Below are 13,665 nucleotides of genomic sequence, written 5' to 3'. Positions count from 1 at the left end.
GTCAGTTTGTCTCTATGTTTTACCACAAGTGTGTGCTCTCTTTCCTCCTTTGTTCCCAGAGATCTTCTATCCTGAAGGATGCATTGACCCTGAAATAATCTAGATTGATCCTTTTTTCTGTTCCATCACTTCTCCAATTTATTGTGAAGGTGATCGTCAAAATGTGGCAGTTGTTTTAGCTGTTCCATGATCATGGTGCCACATTCCGAGCAAAGCCAGTTTTGGCTGGGTGTGACTAGATGCTTCCGGCAGTTGAGGTCCTACTTAGGCTCTCATTATCATTGTCACTAACTTTGGATGAAGCCAACAACGACAGTCACCGGCCACATTGAAATGATGATATCTGCAAGAACACCACAAATCAGTTAACCATAACCTGGAGATTTCAGCTGCTGTAGCATCTGGGTGAAAGTCTAGGCAAAATGAGGAATTATTGGGGGAATCAGACCTGGAATTAAAGACCCGACCCCAGCAATTTCTCATGTATTACTAGACCCTCAAGTCCCAACTTGTAATGAGACCCTGATATTGGTAATTCCTGGAGTGGCTCGGAAAATTCGCAGGCCACTTATATGAGGTCCTAAATCTTTTGGACAGGATAGAAGTATTCTTGCCATAAACTTTGGACTCAAACCACGGCTTGTGTTCCCACAGTTTAGATGTCAGTTACCGGAATGTTTAACTTTTTATAATCATTTAGGCCTTTTAAGTAACAACGTGTCTGGACTGCAGGCCCAGGTCTAAGTTCACTAACATCCTAATACAAGAACAAGAGGACACTGGACTTTGGTGAAAAAAATGCAGCCACTGTCTTTTGCATTATAAAATGCGCTTTTCTATCTCTAACTTTGTTGAGTTAGAGATTCACTACGAATCATGCCGGTCTGACCAGACAGCTATTGGTCTTTGCTGTAACTCTAATTTGCAATGTTTTTCTCCTGCAACTTGTTTTTGTGAAGAGTTTTTTTTCTAGAGGTGTTAAACTGGTACCTCCCAATTTGGAGGCCATATTCTTTACAAGATCTTTATCTGAACCTTTCAGTTTAGGCTTATAAACTTTTGAACCATTCACCTTCAGATGGTCACTTGGTGAATAGTGTGTGCCATTATTTCTGCTTTCTGAAGTCAGTAGCTTGAAGCTGTTTCCTGTGCTGAGCTTTACACAGTTTTTTCTTAAGGAGAAGCCCATTGCTTCTACATGATCCCGACATTCTTTAAGGATTGGCATTTGTTTTTAACTTACATTTTTACGTAGGAAGGACTAAGCGCTCCTAATCCTCCCAATAGGCTAATTGCCCCCCGTAGTGGCTCCTTTCATGGGATGTAGGCCTTCAAAGTATTTCTCGTTGAGCGGTTTCCTGCGTTTCAGAATACTACATGATTGCTGGTAAGGTGCCCAATTAGGACTTCCATGCACAAGCACAAAGGGCCAAAGCCTCGTCTGTCACTTTTCAGTTTAATGTCCCTGTGGGAGTGAACTGAAATGAAGCCGTGTGACTACTATACTTGCATTCTGTGATCATTTGGCTATGAATGTTGGCTCATGACCTGATGCTCCATTTGATCAAGCTCTTAAAGAATTCTACTGACTTGACTTTGGTGGTTAATAAAGCTGCCTGTCATTCATAGAAACATCCTGTTTGCCCATCTTCCTCACCATAGTGACTCTGGTCCTCTTGTATCCTTCCTCCTTCAGATGGCTGTCCCATTATATTCTCAAACTGTCTCTTTCTTGGGTTTAATTTAAAACACACTGTGGTTTGACAGCTGCTGGGTGTGTAAAGGGGCCAGAGCTTGTGCTGCATCATCACTCCAATTCCAAAATGTGTAACTCTGATCTTGGAAGCTTGAGACATCCATTGAGTGTGAAGCAATGATAGCAAGGTAAGTATCTTTTACATTCCTATGCCTTTATAAATCTAATCTATGTTCCAAACAGTATCATACTGTACAGTCATGCTGGTAGTTGGTCTGGGACACACCAATTTACCAAGCAGGCACACCTGTTCTGCTAATAAAACAAAAATGCTGCTCCTGAACAAATAAAGTTTTGCAAGGGATGTGCCCAAGCAAGTAAGCAAAAACTGCATTCCCTTCATTGATACCTCTGAATACCTCTCTGAAGTCTGTGACATTCACAACTGGAAATGTCAGGCGTATAGCTGATCTCCTGGTATTCAGATGTTTTTCTTAAATCCCACGTATTCAGAAGCTGGCGTCTGAACAACCCATTAACAACCTCTGCTGGCTTCCGTTCATCTGCCTCAGTGCCCGCCTCCAGAACCTACAGTATTACTAGGACCTCTCTACAATTCCAATGTCAAATGTTGTGTGTCTTTACTTCAGCTGTTTCTCTGTGAATTACTATCCCACTCAAATTGCCTTCAGCACCATATAATATGCTGTAAAATTAACATATATGTGGAAGATGTTCATGCTGTAAAATTATTGTAGTTGAGAACATATTTTTTGTCTCATTTACGAAAAGGGAATTTTCAGTTACAAATGTTCTTATTAGGATGTGTGTAAGTTTGGTACTTTTTGTCCTCCCTCCTATGTTGCAGAGCCCAGCTTGGATCCCGGGGCAGCCGGTGAAATAGGCAGCAGGTACAGCCCAGTGAGTTCTAGAGACGGGGGAAGAGAGGCAGGACAAGAGGAAACTGCATCACCGGATTTGAATAGCTCAGCCTCTCAGAGCGGGGATGAGGCTGATCAGTCAGTGGTGAGAATTCAAGTTCCTAAAAAAACCTGGGAAATCACTGCCAGTCTTCATGTCTTCCCCTTTTGCCCTTTGTCTCTTACTGTCACCTTTCTATTCCTGTATTTTCTGTCTGTGTTCATGGGTTTTCCTTTCCACCGCCTTGTGATTTGCTTCCTATTCCGTCGACTGATTCGCTTATGTTATCAAATGCATTTATCTTCTAGTGGGTCCAGCAGAAGGCACGGTATACGAAGCCTGAAAACAAATCACTAATTTTCTCTTCTTTAGGCTAATTCCCTCCACCTTAAGAACATTGTCACATGACTCTACATGTTAGTTTGCCAGCAGTTTACTTATGCTGATCATGAGTGAGTTAGTGTTGACTTGTGCACAATGAGTAGCTTACAAAATGATCATCATCTTTCATGCGCTGCCCAAGATGCTGCCTTGAGTGTATCAAATCCTGGATGTTAGCATGTCTATCTGAAAAGTGATCCCACCAAAACAGAGTTGGTCCCCAAACTTGGCAAACTTCAGTTTTAATTTGGAAAATGCACAAAGATATTCTCCACCAGTTCAAGTCACTAGGCTTCTACATCAATTTCTGCCTTCTATTCATGGAGTACATGTAGCAGAAAATCCAGATAGTGTGGAACCATGCAAGGATCAAAGCTGTCCTCTTAGCACATAGCTTCCATTTCTTATCCATTTGTACACTGACAGAGACAACACCCTTAATGCGCCTGTATTAAGGGTGTTGCCTCTGTCAGTCTACAAGTGGGACCTGCCTGACCTCTACTCACATAGTCCCTGAAGGCTGTCCTTCATTCTGCTGCCCACCCCATCGCTGGCCAACAGAAGTACTACTAACTCTCCCACATTCTAAGTGATATTCCAAGCAATGCTTCATATACAGATCGTTTAATGTCAAAACCACAAACCTGTTCCCCCTAGCTAAAATACTGTTTCTTCCTCCTGGCCACAACTACCCAATACACATTATAAACCCAATAAAACTGGGCACACCAACGACAAGAAACTCAAAAACGAGGATAATGAGATGGAGCTAACGCATTGAGGGGCTGGACAATTGACATGGCTCAGGGTGTACATGTCTGATCTACCAGCTCACTATGTATTTAGATGCAGCTTCCTGCAGCCGTCTTCTGATACAAAGCTAGAGGTGTGACTTTCCTGCAGTTGCTGTGCTGGTGACTGTGGCAAAGTGCAATCCAAAGATTTCCATCACAAGGCAGAAAGCAGTCATAATGTTTCTCCCGATCTGTTGCTAGATGCTTGACCTCAGACGTTCATCTCCACTAGCTGGAGTCAGTTGTTAGCTTTCACATACCAGTCTTTCTCCTTTCCTCCAGCTCTGCAGGTCCTTTGAGGGTAGAGAGGAAACCAGACTCAATGAGGATATATTTGTCAACCTGCAGCCACTTGTGATGCTGTAAATTTAATCGGAGAATATGCAGCAAACCATGATTAGCAGAAACATATTTCTTGTCCAATGGTCCGAAGCTGGAAGTGAGACAGATGTAAATACTGTTTCAGTGTTGATCTGACTTCATTTGTTTTATTTAGTCTTGCCTGACCCACACCTCCCTTGTTTGGTGTCCATAATCATTGGTGAGCTACCTTCAGACTGTTCAGTCAAGGCCAGAAAGACTTGATGTACTGCCTTTACTGCTTTATTACTAGGTCCCTGCTATTGTCTTGAATTTTCAACATTGAGAAGTTTCATTGTTTTGACACATAAGAAATTACTTTCTTTTTTTAGTGTGGGTTTTAGTGTGGGTAACTACCCACCTCATCAAATAATCACAGCCCTTGTCAGGGTGACCCTTCAGTGTCACTGAATTAATCTGAGCTCATACCATTGGTAATTGTGGCAGAGAGCAGACAGGCTTAACTTAGGGCAATGTGTAAAATAGTTATGCAGTAACAAAACTGTAATAAAGTGAAAATGTAACTCAATAAAAATCCCAAACCAAATTAGAAAAATAGTCAAATGTAATAAACAAAATTACACCACAATGACAAAAGTCCAATAAGAGGGACTGAAGAAATGCTTTTTTAAATTTTTTAAGTAGAAATAGCACCAAAAAGCACAAAGCGCCAATACAGTCAAAGGCGCAATTCGAGGCTGACCATGTTGGAACATGGGTCGGCTACACTACCCAGGTATGTCCTGGTCCAATGTTTTACCTTCTGACTTTAGTCCTTCAAAACCCAATCAGTCACATGTGTACACTTCTAAAAGCCCTCGGGAGATGTTACACGGTTCAAACAAATTAAATAGGTCTGTTTATTGGGTCAACATAAACTTCAGAATGTAGAGACTTAGTCCATCTAAGCCATCAAGAAATGTTGACACAATTCATAGCTAACTCACAGTGCGCCATCTGAACCCCCTAAACTTACCATAGTGTCAGATCTGTTTGGCAATCTTGAATATGACTACTCGGATTCCCAAGGAAATTGTGGAAGCAGATCTATCCTTTCATAGTTACTTTGCATGCCCAGGTAAGACACAAAAAAGACACAAAAATGTTTCTTCAAACATGTATTGAAACAATTGTATTCCTGCATAGAAAGCACAAGCTGAAGTTATTAGGCAGATGAACCAAAGCATGATAATCAGCATTATAAGAAGGGTAAAAAGATAAACAATAATGTTACTGCATAGTTGCACTCCTATCTGTTAGTACCTACACTATCAAGAGCATAATGGGAGTACCCTCTGCCTTATCAAATGGGACAGCTTAACCCCCATACCTGGGTAAGACGTGCCGGAAAAACAGGAAGCTGGTCTGATGTAGTGCAGGCCATTGTCTTCTGCAGGACGGAAGATAATGAAAGTACTGTTGATATCGCACTGTGTCTGAGGTGCAGAGCTGATGAGATTATTTGTCTGTGGTTTCAGAGCTGTCTCCAATGGACAATAATGATACAAGAGCATCACATTCTGTGTGACTATCCTTGGACGGAGTGTACAGACCACATGGCAGTAACGCTTACACAGAATAGGCTGCATGTACCAAGCTAAAATGTGCAGTCTAACATGGAGACCCTGCGTGGGCCCTAGTGTGCTTCACCACAGTGAGGCCCTTAGAGACTCACAGGGTGTCAGAGAGGTGAAACACAGGGACCAGTCAAGATCCTGTTGCCACTGGTCAGCTGGGTAGTTGCAGGAAAAGGCCTCTTGTAGCTTGTTATGTCTCTGTAGCTTTAACAGAAGGTCAGCCTTATGACCCTAGGAGTCCACTTCTTTGTCCTTGGTACAAGAGAGAGTATGTCTAGTCCCTTAGGGCTCCTCTCAGGTCACAAACATCCGGTTCAGTTCTCCTCTGCTCTTGCTCAGGTCCAGTTGTTTTCTAAGTGGGTGCCTGGAGATGCCACATTTATGCCTGGCACAAGCTCCTCAGTGTGCATGACTCCTGGACATGTACTATCGAATGGGGTAAAAGTTCACAAGCCCATCCCTGCCCACCTTTGGTATTTTCAGAAGTCTTTGACCACACTAAACCTGGACTCTGGCCGGTACATGTATGTGAGGTGTGTAGCCAACACTACAATTCTGTTTGAGGTAGTCATTGTACAGTTAACAAACCCAGGGATCGAACTCTGGTAGATTAAAACAGAGTTTTCCAGCAAACAGATAGTGGATACACAAAAATGTATTTGGAATTCTACTTTCCTGATTTCAAGTCCTTACCCAGTGTTATAAGTAAAGCCCCAGTAGACCTGTCAAGCAGGACTTGTCAAAAAAGAATACTCACAGTCCCACCCTTCATATTCTGTCAGGTTCAGAGGAGTCAATTCTGCCCATTCAGATTAGCCTATTGTTTGCTCCTGGTAGGCAATTCACACATTATGCACACCTATTCAAATGCTGGTCACTGGCTGGGAGAAGCTGGAGAGCAAATGCAAATTAGCCTCCATGAACTTCAGTCAGGGAAAAAGTAGCTTTCTAAAGTTACTTTTCCTTAATATCTATCAAACATCTGACTTTGCCATTCAATTGGTTTTGTAATAAATGTTTGAATAGTTGTTGAATTTGTTCCTAGCTGTTTCCTAACCAAAATTTGCATTATTAAATGTAATAATGTAATCCACTGTTTTCCTGTGGAACGGCCAGACTTGCTACAGTGAAAATAGCTTTTGGGGCTTTTTCAGTAAAAGGACATGTTTAACATTAAGGGCCACATGTACGTACAATTTTGCATGTCTCAAACAGCGAATCAGGCGGTTTGCGATATGCAAAATGCACTTTGCCAGGTACCAAACCATTTTTGCGATTCAGTAAACTATTTACCGAATCGCAAAAAGGGATTGTGAGTCGCAATTAGGAAGGGGGTGTTCCCTTCCTAATTGCGACTCGCAGTCCCATGTATGATTGTTTTGTGACCACGAATGCGGTCGCAAAACAATAGCAGTTAGCACCAGTGTTACACTGGTGCTAACCCATTCGCAAACAGGAAGGGGTCCCTATGGGACCCCTTCCCCTTTGTGAATGTCAGTAAAAACATTTTGTCAAACGTTTCATTTTTTGTTTTTGAAATGTATCTCGTTTTCCTTTAAGGGAGGCCACCATCTCTGTGAGGGCGGCCATTCCCAAGGGGGTAGCAAATTGCGACCTACCTCACGAATAGTCATTAGTTAGGCATTTGCGACCCCCTTGCAAGTGGCAAATAGTGTCATTGACACTCTACAACATTTCTTTTTGCGAGTTGCAAATTGCGAGTCGCTCTGATTCGCAATTTGCGAGTCACAAAACCAAAGGTTGATACATGTAGCCCTAAATTCCTACCTCTCCTACTTTTAAATACAATGCACCTTGTCATATGGATAGTAATGACTACCTAGGTGTGACTTATAATTATTTAAAAGAAACGGTTTGCCATGTCAGAAGGGAGTATTTTGACAGGTTATATATGTAGCTTAAAACTGCAGCAGCCAACAATGGGTGATGCAGTCCACTAATGGCATTTTACTTACAGGCCCTTGGTACACTTTATACCATATGTTAGAGACATGTAGGTAAGTTAAATATGCCAATTATGGATATGCCAATTTCACCACATTTATCACTGGTTACCGTTGATAAAGTACACAGCGTTCTAAAGCCAGCTAAAAATATAGGGCACGGTAAAAAGCGACAAAGCGGGAATCACTGCAGACAGAAGTTTTCTACAACACATTTAAACTTTTTCTCAATTCTTTTGCTTTGTCCCGGTAAGTGGGGAGTGAGACTGCTGTGGTATAAAAGAAGGAAAGACTCCAGCAAGAATTTTTTTTTCTTTAAAGATGCATACTTCAGCCTCAAACTAACAGGAAGCTGGATACAGCATAATAGAGAAAGCAGTGACTACTTTCATCCCTAATGGGTTAACTTAGCCCAAAAACATATACCAGATAATTCTGAAAATAGACAAGCTAGTACTAAAAATGATTATTGAAAAATGTATGTGTTCCAACAGCTCCATGCCAAAGCCTATACTGGAAAAAACAACACACCATATAATTCCCTCCTGAAGTTGCAGGTTGTGAAGGGCCTATCCTCTGGGAAACCAACACTAGTAAAACAGGATAGGGTCAACCTCACTGGGTCAATCAACCACTCAAATCCCAGGATGACTCATGATAGCTCAGTGTGAAGGAAGATTTTGACTGTGGTAAAGAAATAGAAACAGAAGCAAAAAGGAGCAAGCAGGAGGATGCAGCAAAATAAAAAGGAATCAATAATGTAGTTAATACACAAAATATCTTGGCCCCTCCAACCTGCTACAAAACCACTGAACAATGTTGGTTATAAATCAGCTGATGCAGAAACAAACTCAAATTACTCCAGCTCCTTTTTGGAGTGTTGCCAGTGTCCATCATAGATCCAAAAAAAAAGCAGTGTCCACACACACAAACAGCTGTTATGAGGTTTCTCAGTGAGGGCCTCTAAAGAATGACCAAAATGCACCAACTGAAGGCACTCCTGGTAAAATAAAAACCAATATGCTACCTACAGTCAGTCCAATATGTGAAAAAATGGTCTGACATAGTAGGCGCTATGTCATCCCCAGCGTGCAGAAACCTCTGCAGAGGGACCCCAAGATGCCTTGTGGAATAAAGTCCTTGCATGACTGCAGGCCAAGACAGGATCACAATTCAATCATAAGACTTAAGTGAAGTCTGTAGGGTCCGCCTCTAGGGATGGTATCCTTTCCCAGCAGATAGTGCTTTCTTTCCACATATTAGCACCATCCCTGTGCGCAGACAGTTCTCTTCTATCTGCACCTTCCATCGCTTATTTGAAGCTAGCTTCTTCTTTTCCTAAATTTTTTTCCTGTGTTCAAGGGAAATGTCACCTTCTAAAACCACACTCTTGCGGAGATTGTCAGATTGTCACAAACCAATGTCTGACAAATCCCCACTATGCGTGCTATTGTGTCTATGGTCACATTATAACTCCAAGTTGTGTGGGAAATGTGCCCTGATGAATCCAAATGCAATCCTGGACCAAGTGGTTCATCACTGAACATAGTGAAAAATAATTAAAAGCACACTTCCTCTCGAAGTTGAGAACTCTGACCCATTCCTAGTCTTGGGAACGGGTCCCACGACAGGTCCTTGTTGCACTTCATGTCTTGAGGTACGTACAACTCAAAGAAGAATCTTAAAAACTTCAAGCAGGTTTTGACACGCTTCTGGGGCGTTTTTGAGGACTTCAAGGTGCCCTGCAGTCTCATTCCCAGTCACCTGCTGAGTGACTAGTTCCGGAGCTTATTCCGATGTACTCTGAGTTACCGGGTTTATCGGTGATGCTGCAAACAATTGATACATTTAAGGAGGCCGTGCTTCATATCTTTGGTACCTCCCTGGCTTCCTCTTGTGCACCTTCTGGCCCCACGGATCTGTGGAGGCCTCCAGCCAGGTTTCCCTCTGCACTAGCTGTGCCATCTGAACCGACTTGTCCAGCTCCAATTGCTGAGCAGATTCATCACTTGGTGCCTTGATCTACACCGGTTTGTGCCATGTTGACTCACACTGATGCCAGAGGAAGATGTCAAGCCAATAGCTCTGTCCAACTCCAAACCAAATACATCCCGACCTCGAATGAAGCCGTGCAGGAGTTCAGTTCCTGTGCACCCAGCCACTGTTCCTTCTGTTTCAGACAAGACTATTCCATTACCTAGAGGCCGCCCTCCAGTACTTAAGCAATTTATTGGGTGAGACGCTGATCAGAGACAATCACTATTTGGTAATGATGATAATTTTTCCCCACAGTACGATGATGACACTTCCTGTATAGGGCTGATGTCCCCATGTATTCCTTCTACTGAAGAGTTGTTGTCCTTTACCCTGGTTATCAGAAAGGCAGCCGAAGTCCTGGATTTTTATTGAAGTGAAGACTAATTTATTTACAGAGGTTTTACAGCCTGACAATCCTCTGTGGAACCTCTATTCGATTTTAAACAAGGCATTGGCTGACATTCTTATGAGCACTTAAACAAAATTGTGTTTGGGCCTTCCAGTAAATAGACAAATGGTATGTCTCCATAAAAGCAGCTCCTGGTGAACCTGCTTTTGTTACCCTGCACCCTACTCAAGAGAGCCTGATGGTATATGCCTACTAGCTGAGTCAATCCTAATTCTTTTCCTACTACTCGGCCAGACAGGAAGTTGAAGAGGATGGCAGCATTTGGGAAAAGGATGTTTTCCTATTCCATCCTTGCCCTTAGATGCCCTTTGAGGCTTTGAAAGGGATTTAGCTCCACGTGGCAAAGCATTACATCCAACAGATCGGTGCTCCATAGTCTGACAAGGGTATGCCCTACCATTTCTTTCAGATCTGCCGCATATCCACCTGATTACAGATGAATGTCGGAGAGCCATTTGTCTTGGACATCCAGGCCAAAGGACCATAGAGAGGGTACCAGCGTCGAACATAGGGAATTGATTTTATTCCCATTATTTCTTGGTGCCATTGAAGGACAGAGGTCTTCGTGCTACTTTAGATATTCACCCTCTCAATTTCTTTGTGAAAAGGACAAGTTAAAGATGCTCTCATTGGCTCAAGTTCTATCATCCCTGCATCCAGAAGACTGAATTGTAACTCTGGACCTGCAGGACACATATTTTCACATTCCTGTCCTGCAGTACCACAGGCACTTTCTGCTGCTCAAGGTGTGGCAGGAGCATTTTCAGTTGTCTTTGCTCCCCATCCGCCCTACCGGTGCCCTCGGGTGTTCACGAAAGTGATGTAGGTGGTCACCAGCACATCTTCAGAGGTTGAGGATATCAGTCTTCCCCCTTCCTCGACAACTGGCTGTTAAAGGCACGCTTGCTGTAGACTGTTGGAAGCTAGCTCATCATATGGTATACCAAATTGAGGTATACCGTACAAAGAGACCAGCGGTTCCCTTATGAGTAAAGAGGGGCTTACTCTCGCAATCCCAAAGTGCTCTTTTATAGAGTAGTGTGGTCGAGCAGCCTTATCAGAGAGGAGTGTTAGACATTTGATGCATGCACACAGTCAATACATGATACACACAAATCCAAAAGGAGATCCACCCCAATTTATAAAAATAGCACTTTTCTTTATATAATTTTAGACATCAAGATCATCACGATCAGGTAAGTAAGTTTTGAGTTATGAATTTTTACAGGTTTGGAAAATCAACACTATGGAGGAAAGGCATATACTGCATGCAAGTACTTTACAGCAACTTAAAGGACCAATCTTCTGGAGTTAAGTTAAGTATAGGGCAAGGACAAAGGCAGCATCAGCAGGTCATCTCAGTAGGCACTGGGGTGTCCGGGTGCGGAGATGCTCTTCAGTGTTAGGTGCCCTAGTGTTATCCTACTAGAAAAGGAACATATACCACATTCTGGCGCTTAGCAACAACTTACCGGACTGTTCTTTTGGAGTTAGGATAAGTATGGGGCAAGGTCCAAAGCAGCACCAACCGGTCACTTTGGGATGCACTGGGGCATCTGGGCGCAGAGGTGCTTTTCAGCCTCTGGTGCCACAATGTTATCCTATGGGGAAGAAACAGGTACTACAGATGGGTACCTGACAGCGATTTAAAGGACTGTTCTTCTGGACTTGAGGTGAGTATGGGGTGATGTCCAATGGCACGCCAACAGATCACCTCAAGGGGGGCTCTGAGTGCAGAGGTGTGTTACAGCGTCGGGTGTCCCATTCACTTCAGTAGAGATCAGTCTTGTCAGAAAGAGGCTGCAAGCAGGGACTGGGGGGGACAGTCTGAGGGAACCCACATGGGGGCTTGACCCTTGAGATCCTCTGGCACATAGGGACATCATTGGCCCACTTCTGCTCGGTCTGTGGTGCTCGGGTGCAGTGGTGTCTTTTGGCATCTGGTTCCAGTCCAGGAGATACTCATGGTTGGAGGAGGCCTGAAAAAAGGGTCTGCAGGCGGCATTGGGAAGTCCACAGTTGGCAAACCCTAGGTGGGCTTCGTCTCTGAAGGGTCGAAGGACTGGGCTAGGGGGCATGGGTAAAGTGGTGCTTTCCGGTGTCGGATTTTGGCAGTCCAGAGTCCTTGCAGTTCTTCTTGGGTGCCTGCAGGATGCAGGGGAAGCAACTCAGCTGCTCCACTAGAGTTCCTTGGTCTTTGTTGAACGCTGACAGTCATCCCAGGCTTTTGAAGGCACAGGCAGTTGCAGGAAAAGTCATCTTTGGCGCAATTGTCAAGGACGCCAGACAGGCTAGCAGGGCTGGGGCCAAGTCAGCTGCTGGTCTTATGTTCTTGCTTTTGCAACTCTTCAGGGTCCGTCTTCTTCTTTCAGGTCGGCAGGATCTGATTTTTGTGGTGCCAGGGGCTCCCCATAGTACTGAATTTGGGGGTCCTAGGGGAGAGTATGGTAGTAGTCAATGGACTACTTACCCCCTGGGGTTACTACACCCATATATGACCACTTCCTGTGGGCGGTGGGCATCACTGTGCCACAGAGTTTCTAGTTCTGCTATCACCAAAATAGTAGATTTCTAAATTTTGTGTCACCATTAGGCAGCTCACCTTAGGAGTGGAACTGACCTGAGGGTGGAAACGCCTCTTAGGCTACTAACGGGCCTAGGACGGGGGGGTCAGCATCTCCCTCCTGAGGAAAGCCAGATCTGCATACCATTGAGGGCTGGCCCTTTGAAGCCCCCTGCCTTGGAATGCAGATTTGTAAGGTCATCCTGTTGGTAGGAGTGTTCAAATACCCCTCTCAGAACAGGCGTTGTTCCTGACTGCCCCAGAGCAGAGGCTTTCACCTTTGGGGGTCAGAAACATGTCTGTTGGTAGCAAGCTACTTAAAACTAGTCAGCCAACATACAGGTAGTTGGTAGGTGCTTCAGGGGGCACATGTAAGGTGCCCTCTGTGTGCATGTATTATTAAATACCTCACTGGAATCAGTGAGGGTTTGTTAATACAAGATGTTTGATACCAAACATCCCTATTTTCATTTAAGCCATCATGTAACAGGGGAACTTGTATTGACCAGTGTCCTGCACTTAAAATTGCTTCCCTGATCACTTAGTATGTCTAAGAATCGATAAAGACATAGCAGGGACATATCTGCTCATGCCATGTAGTGTTTTCACCTTAAGCTTCCCAAGACACGCAGTCTACAATGGCTACCTGCATGAGCTAGGTTAGGGGTCCCTGAGGGTGGCACAACAACATGCTGCTGCCCTTAGGGACCCTCTTTGGTACCCATGCCCTCAGTACCAGGGGTATCATTTACTAGGGGCTTACAGGGATGGCAACGGTATTGCCAATTGGGGAACAATTGTGCATTTTTAGGAAAAGAACACTGGCACTGGGGACCTGGTTAGAAGGAACACAGTACATTTCAGTCAAAGTTGCATCAAATACCAGGCAAAAAAGCGGGGGGAGGTAGAGGGGAGCTACTGTAACAAAAACCCATTCTTCTATATTGTCCACCACCGGACGTC

At 43.9% G+C, this 13,665-nt stretch overlaps 1 protein-coding gene across 3 annotated transcripts in view; it reads left to right on the top strand.

Annotated features, from left to right (window-relative positions):
* BLTP3A (bridge-like lipid transfer protein family member 3A) overlaps positions 1–13,665 on the top strand; it is a 286,049-nt gene that overhangs the window by 213,287 nt on the left and 59,097 nt on the right. For all 3 annotated transcript variants that reach the window (XM_069238827.1, XM_069238826.1, XM_069238825.1), the window contains exon 16: positions 2,565–2,722. In XM_069238827.1, coding sequence (XP_069094928.1) covers positions 2,565–2,722 — 158 coding nt within the window. The remainder of the gene's footprint in view (positions 1–2,564; positions 2,723–13,665) is intronic.

This window comes from Pleurodeles waltl, chromosome 6, assembly GCF_031143425.1.
Source record: "Pleurodeles waltl isolate 20211129_DDA chromosome 6, aPleWal1.hap1.20221129, whole genome shotgun sequence".
NCBI classification, from domain to species: Eukaryota; Metazoa; Chordata; class Amphibia; order Caudata; family Salamandridae; genus Pleurodeles; species Pleurodeles waltl.
This window is presented reverse-complemented; position numbering and strand designations above follow the sequence as displayed.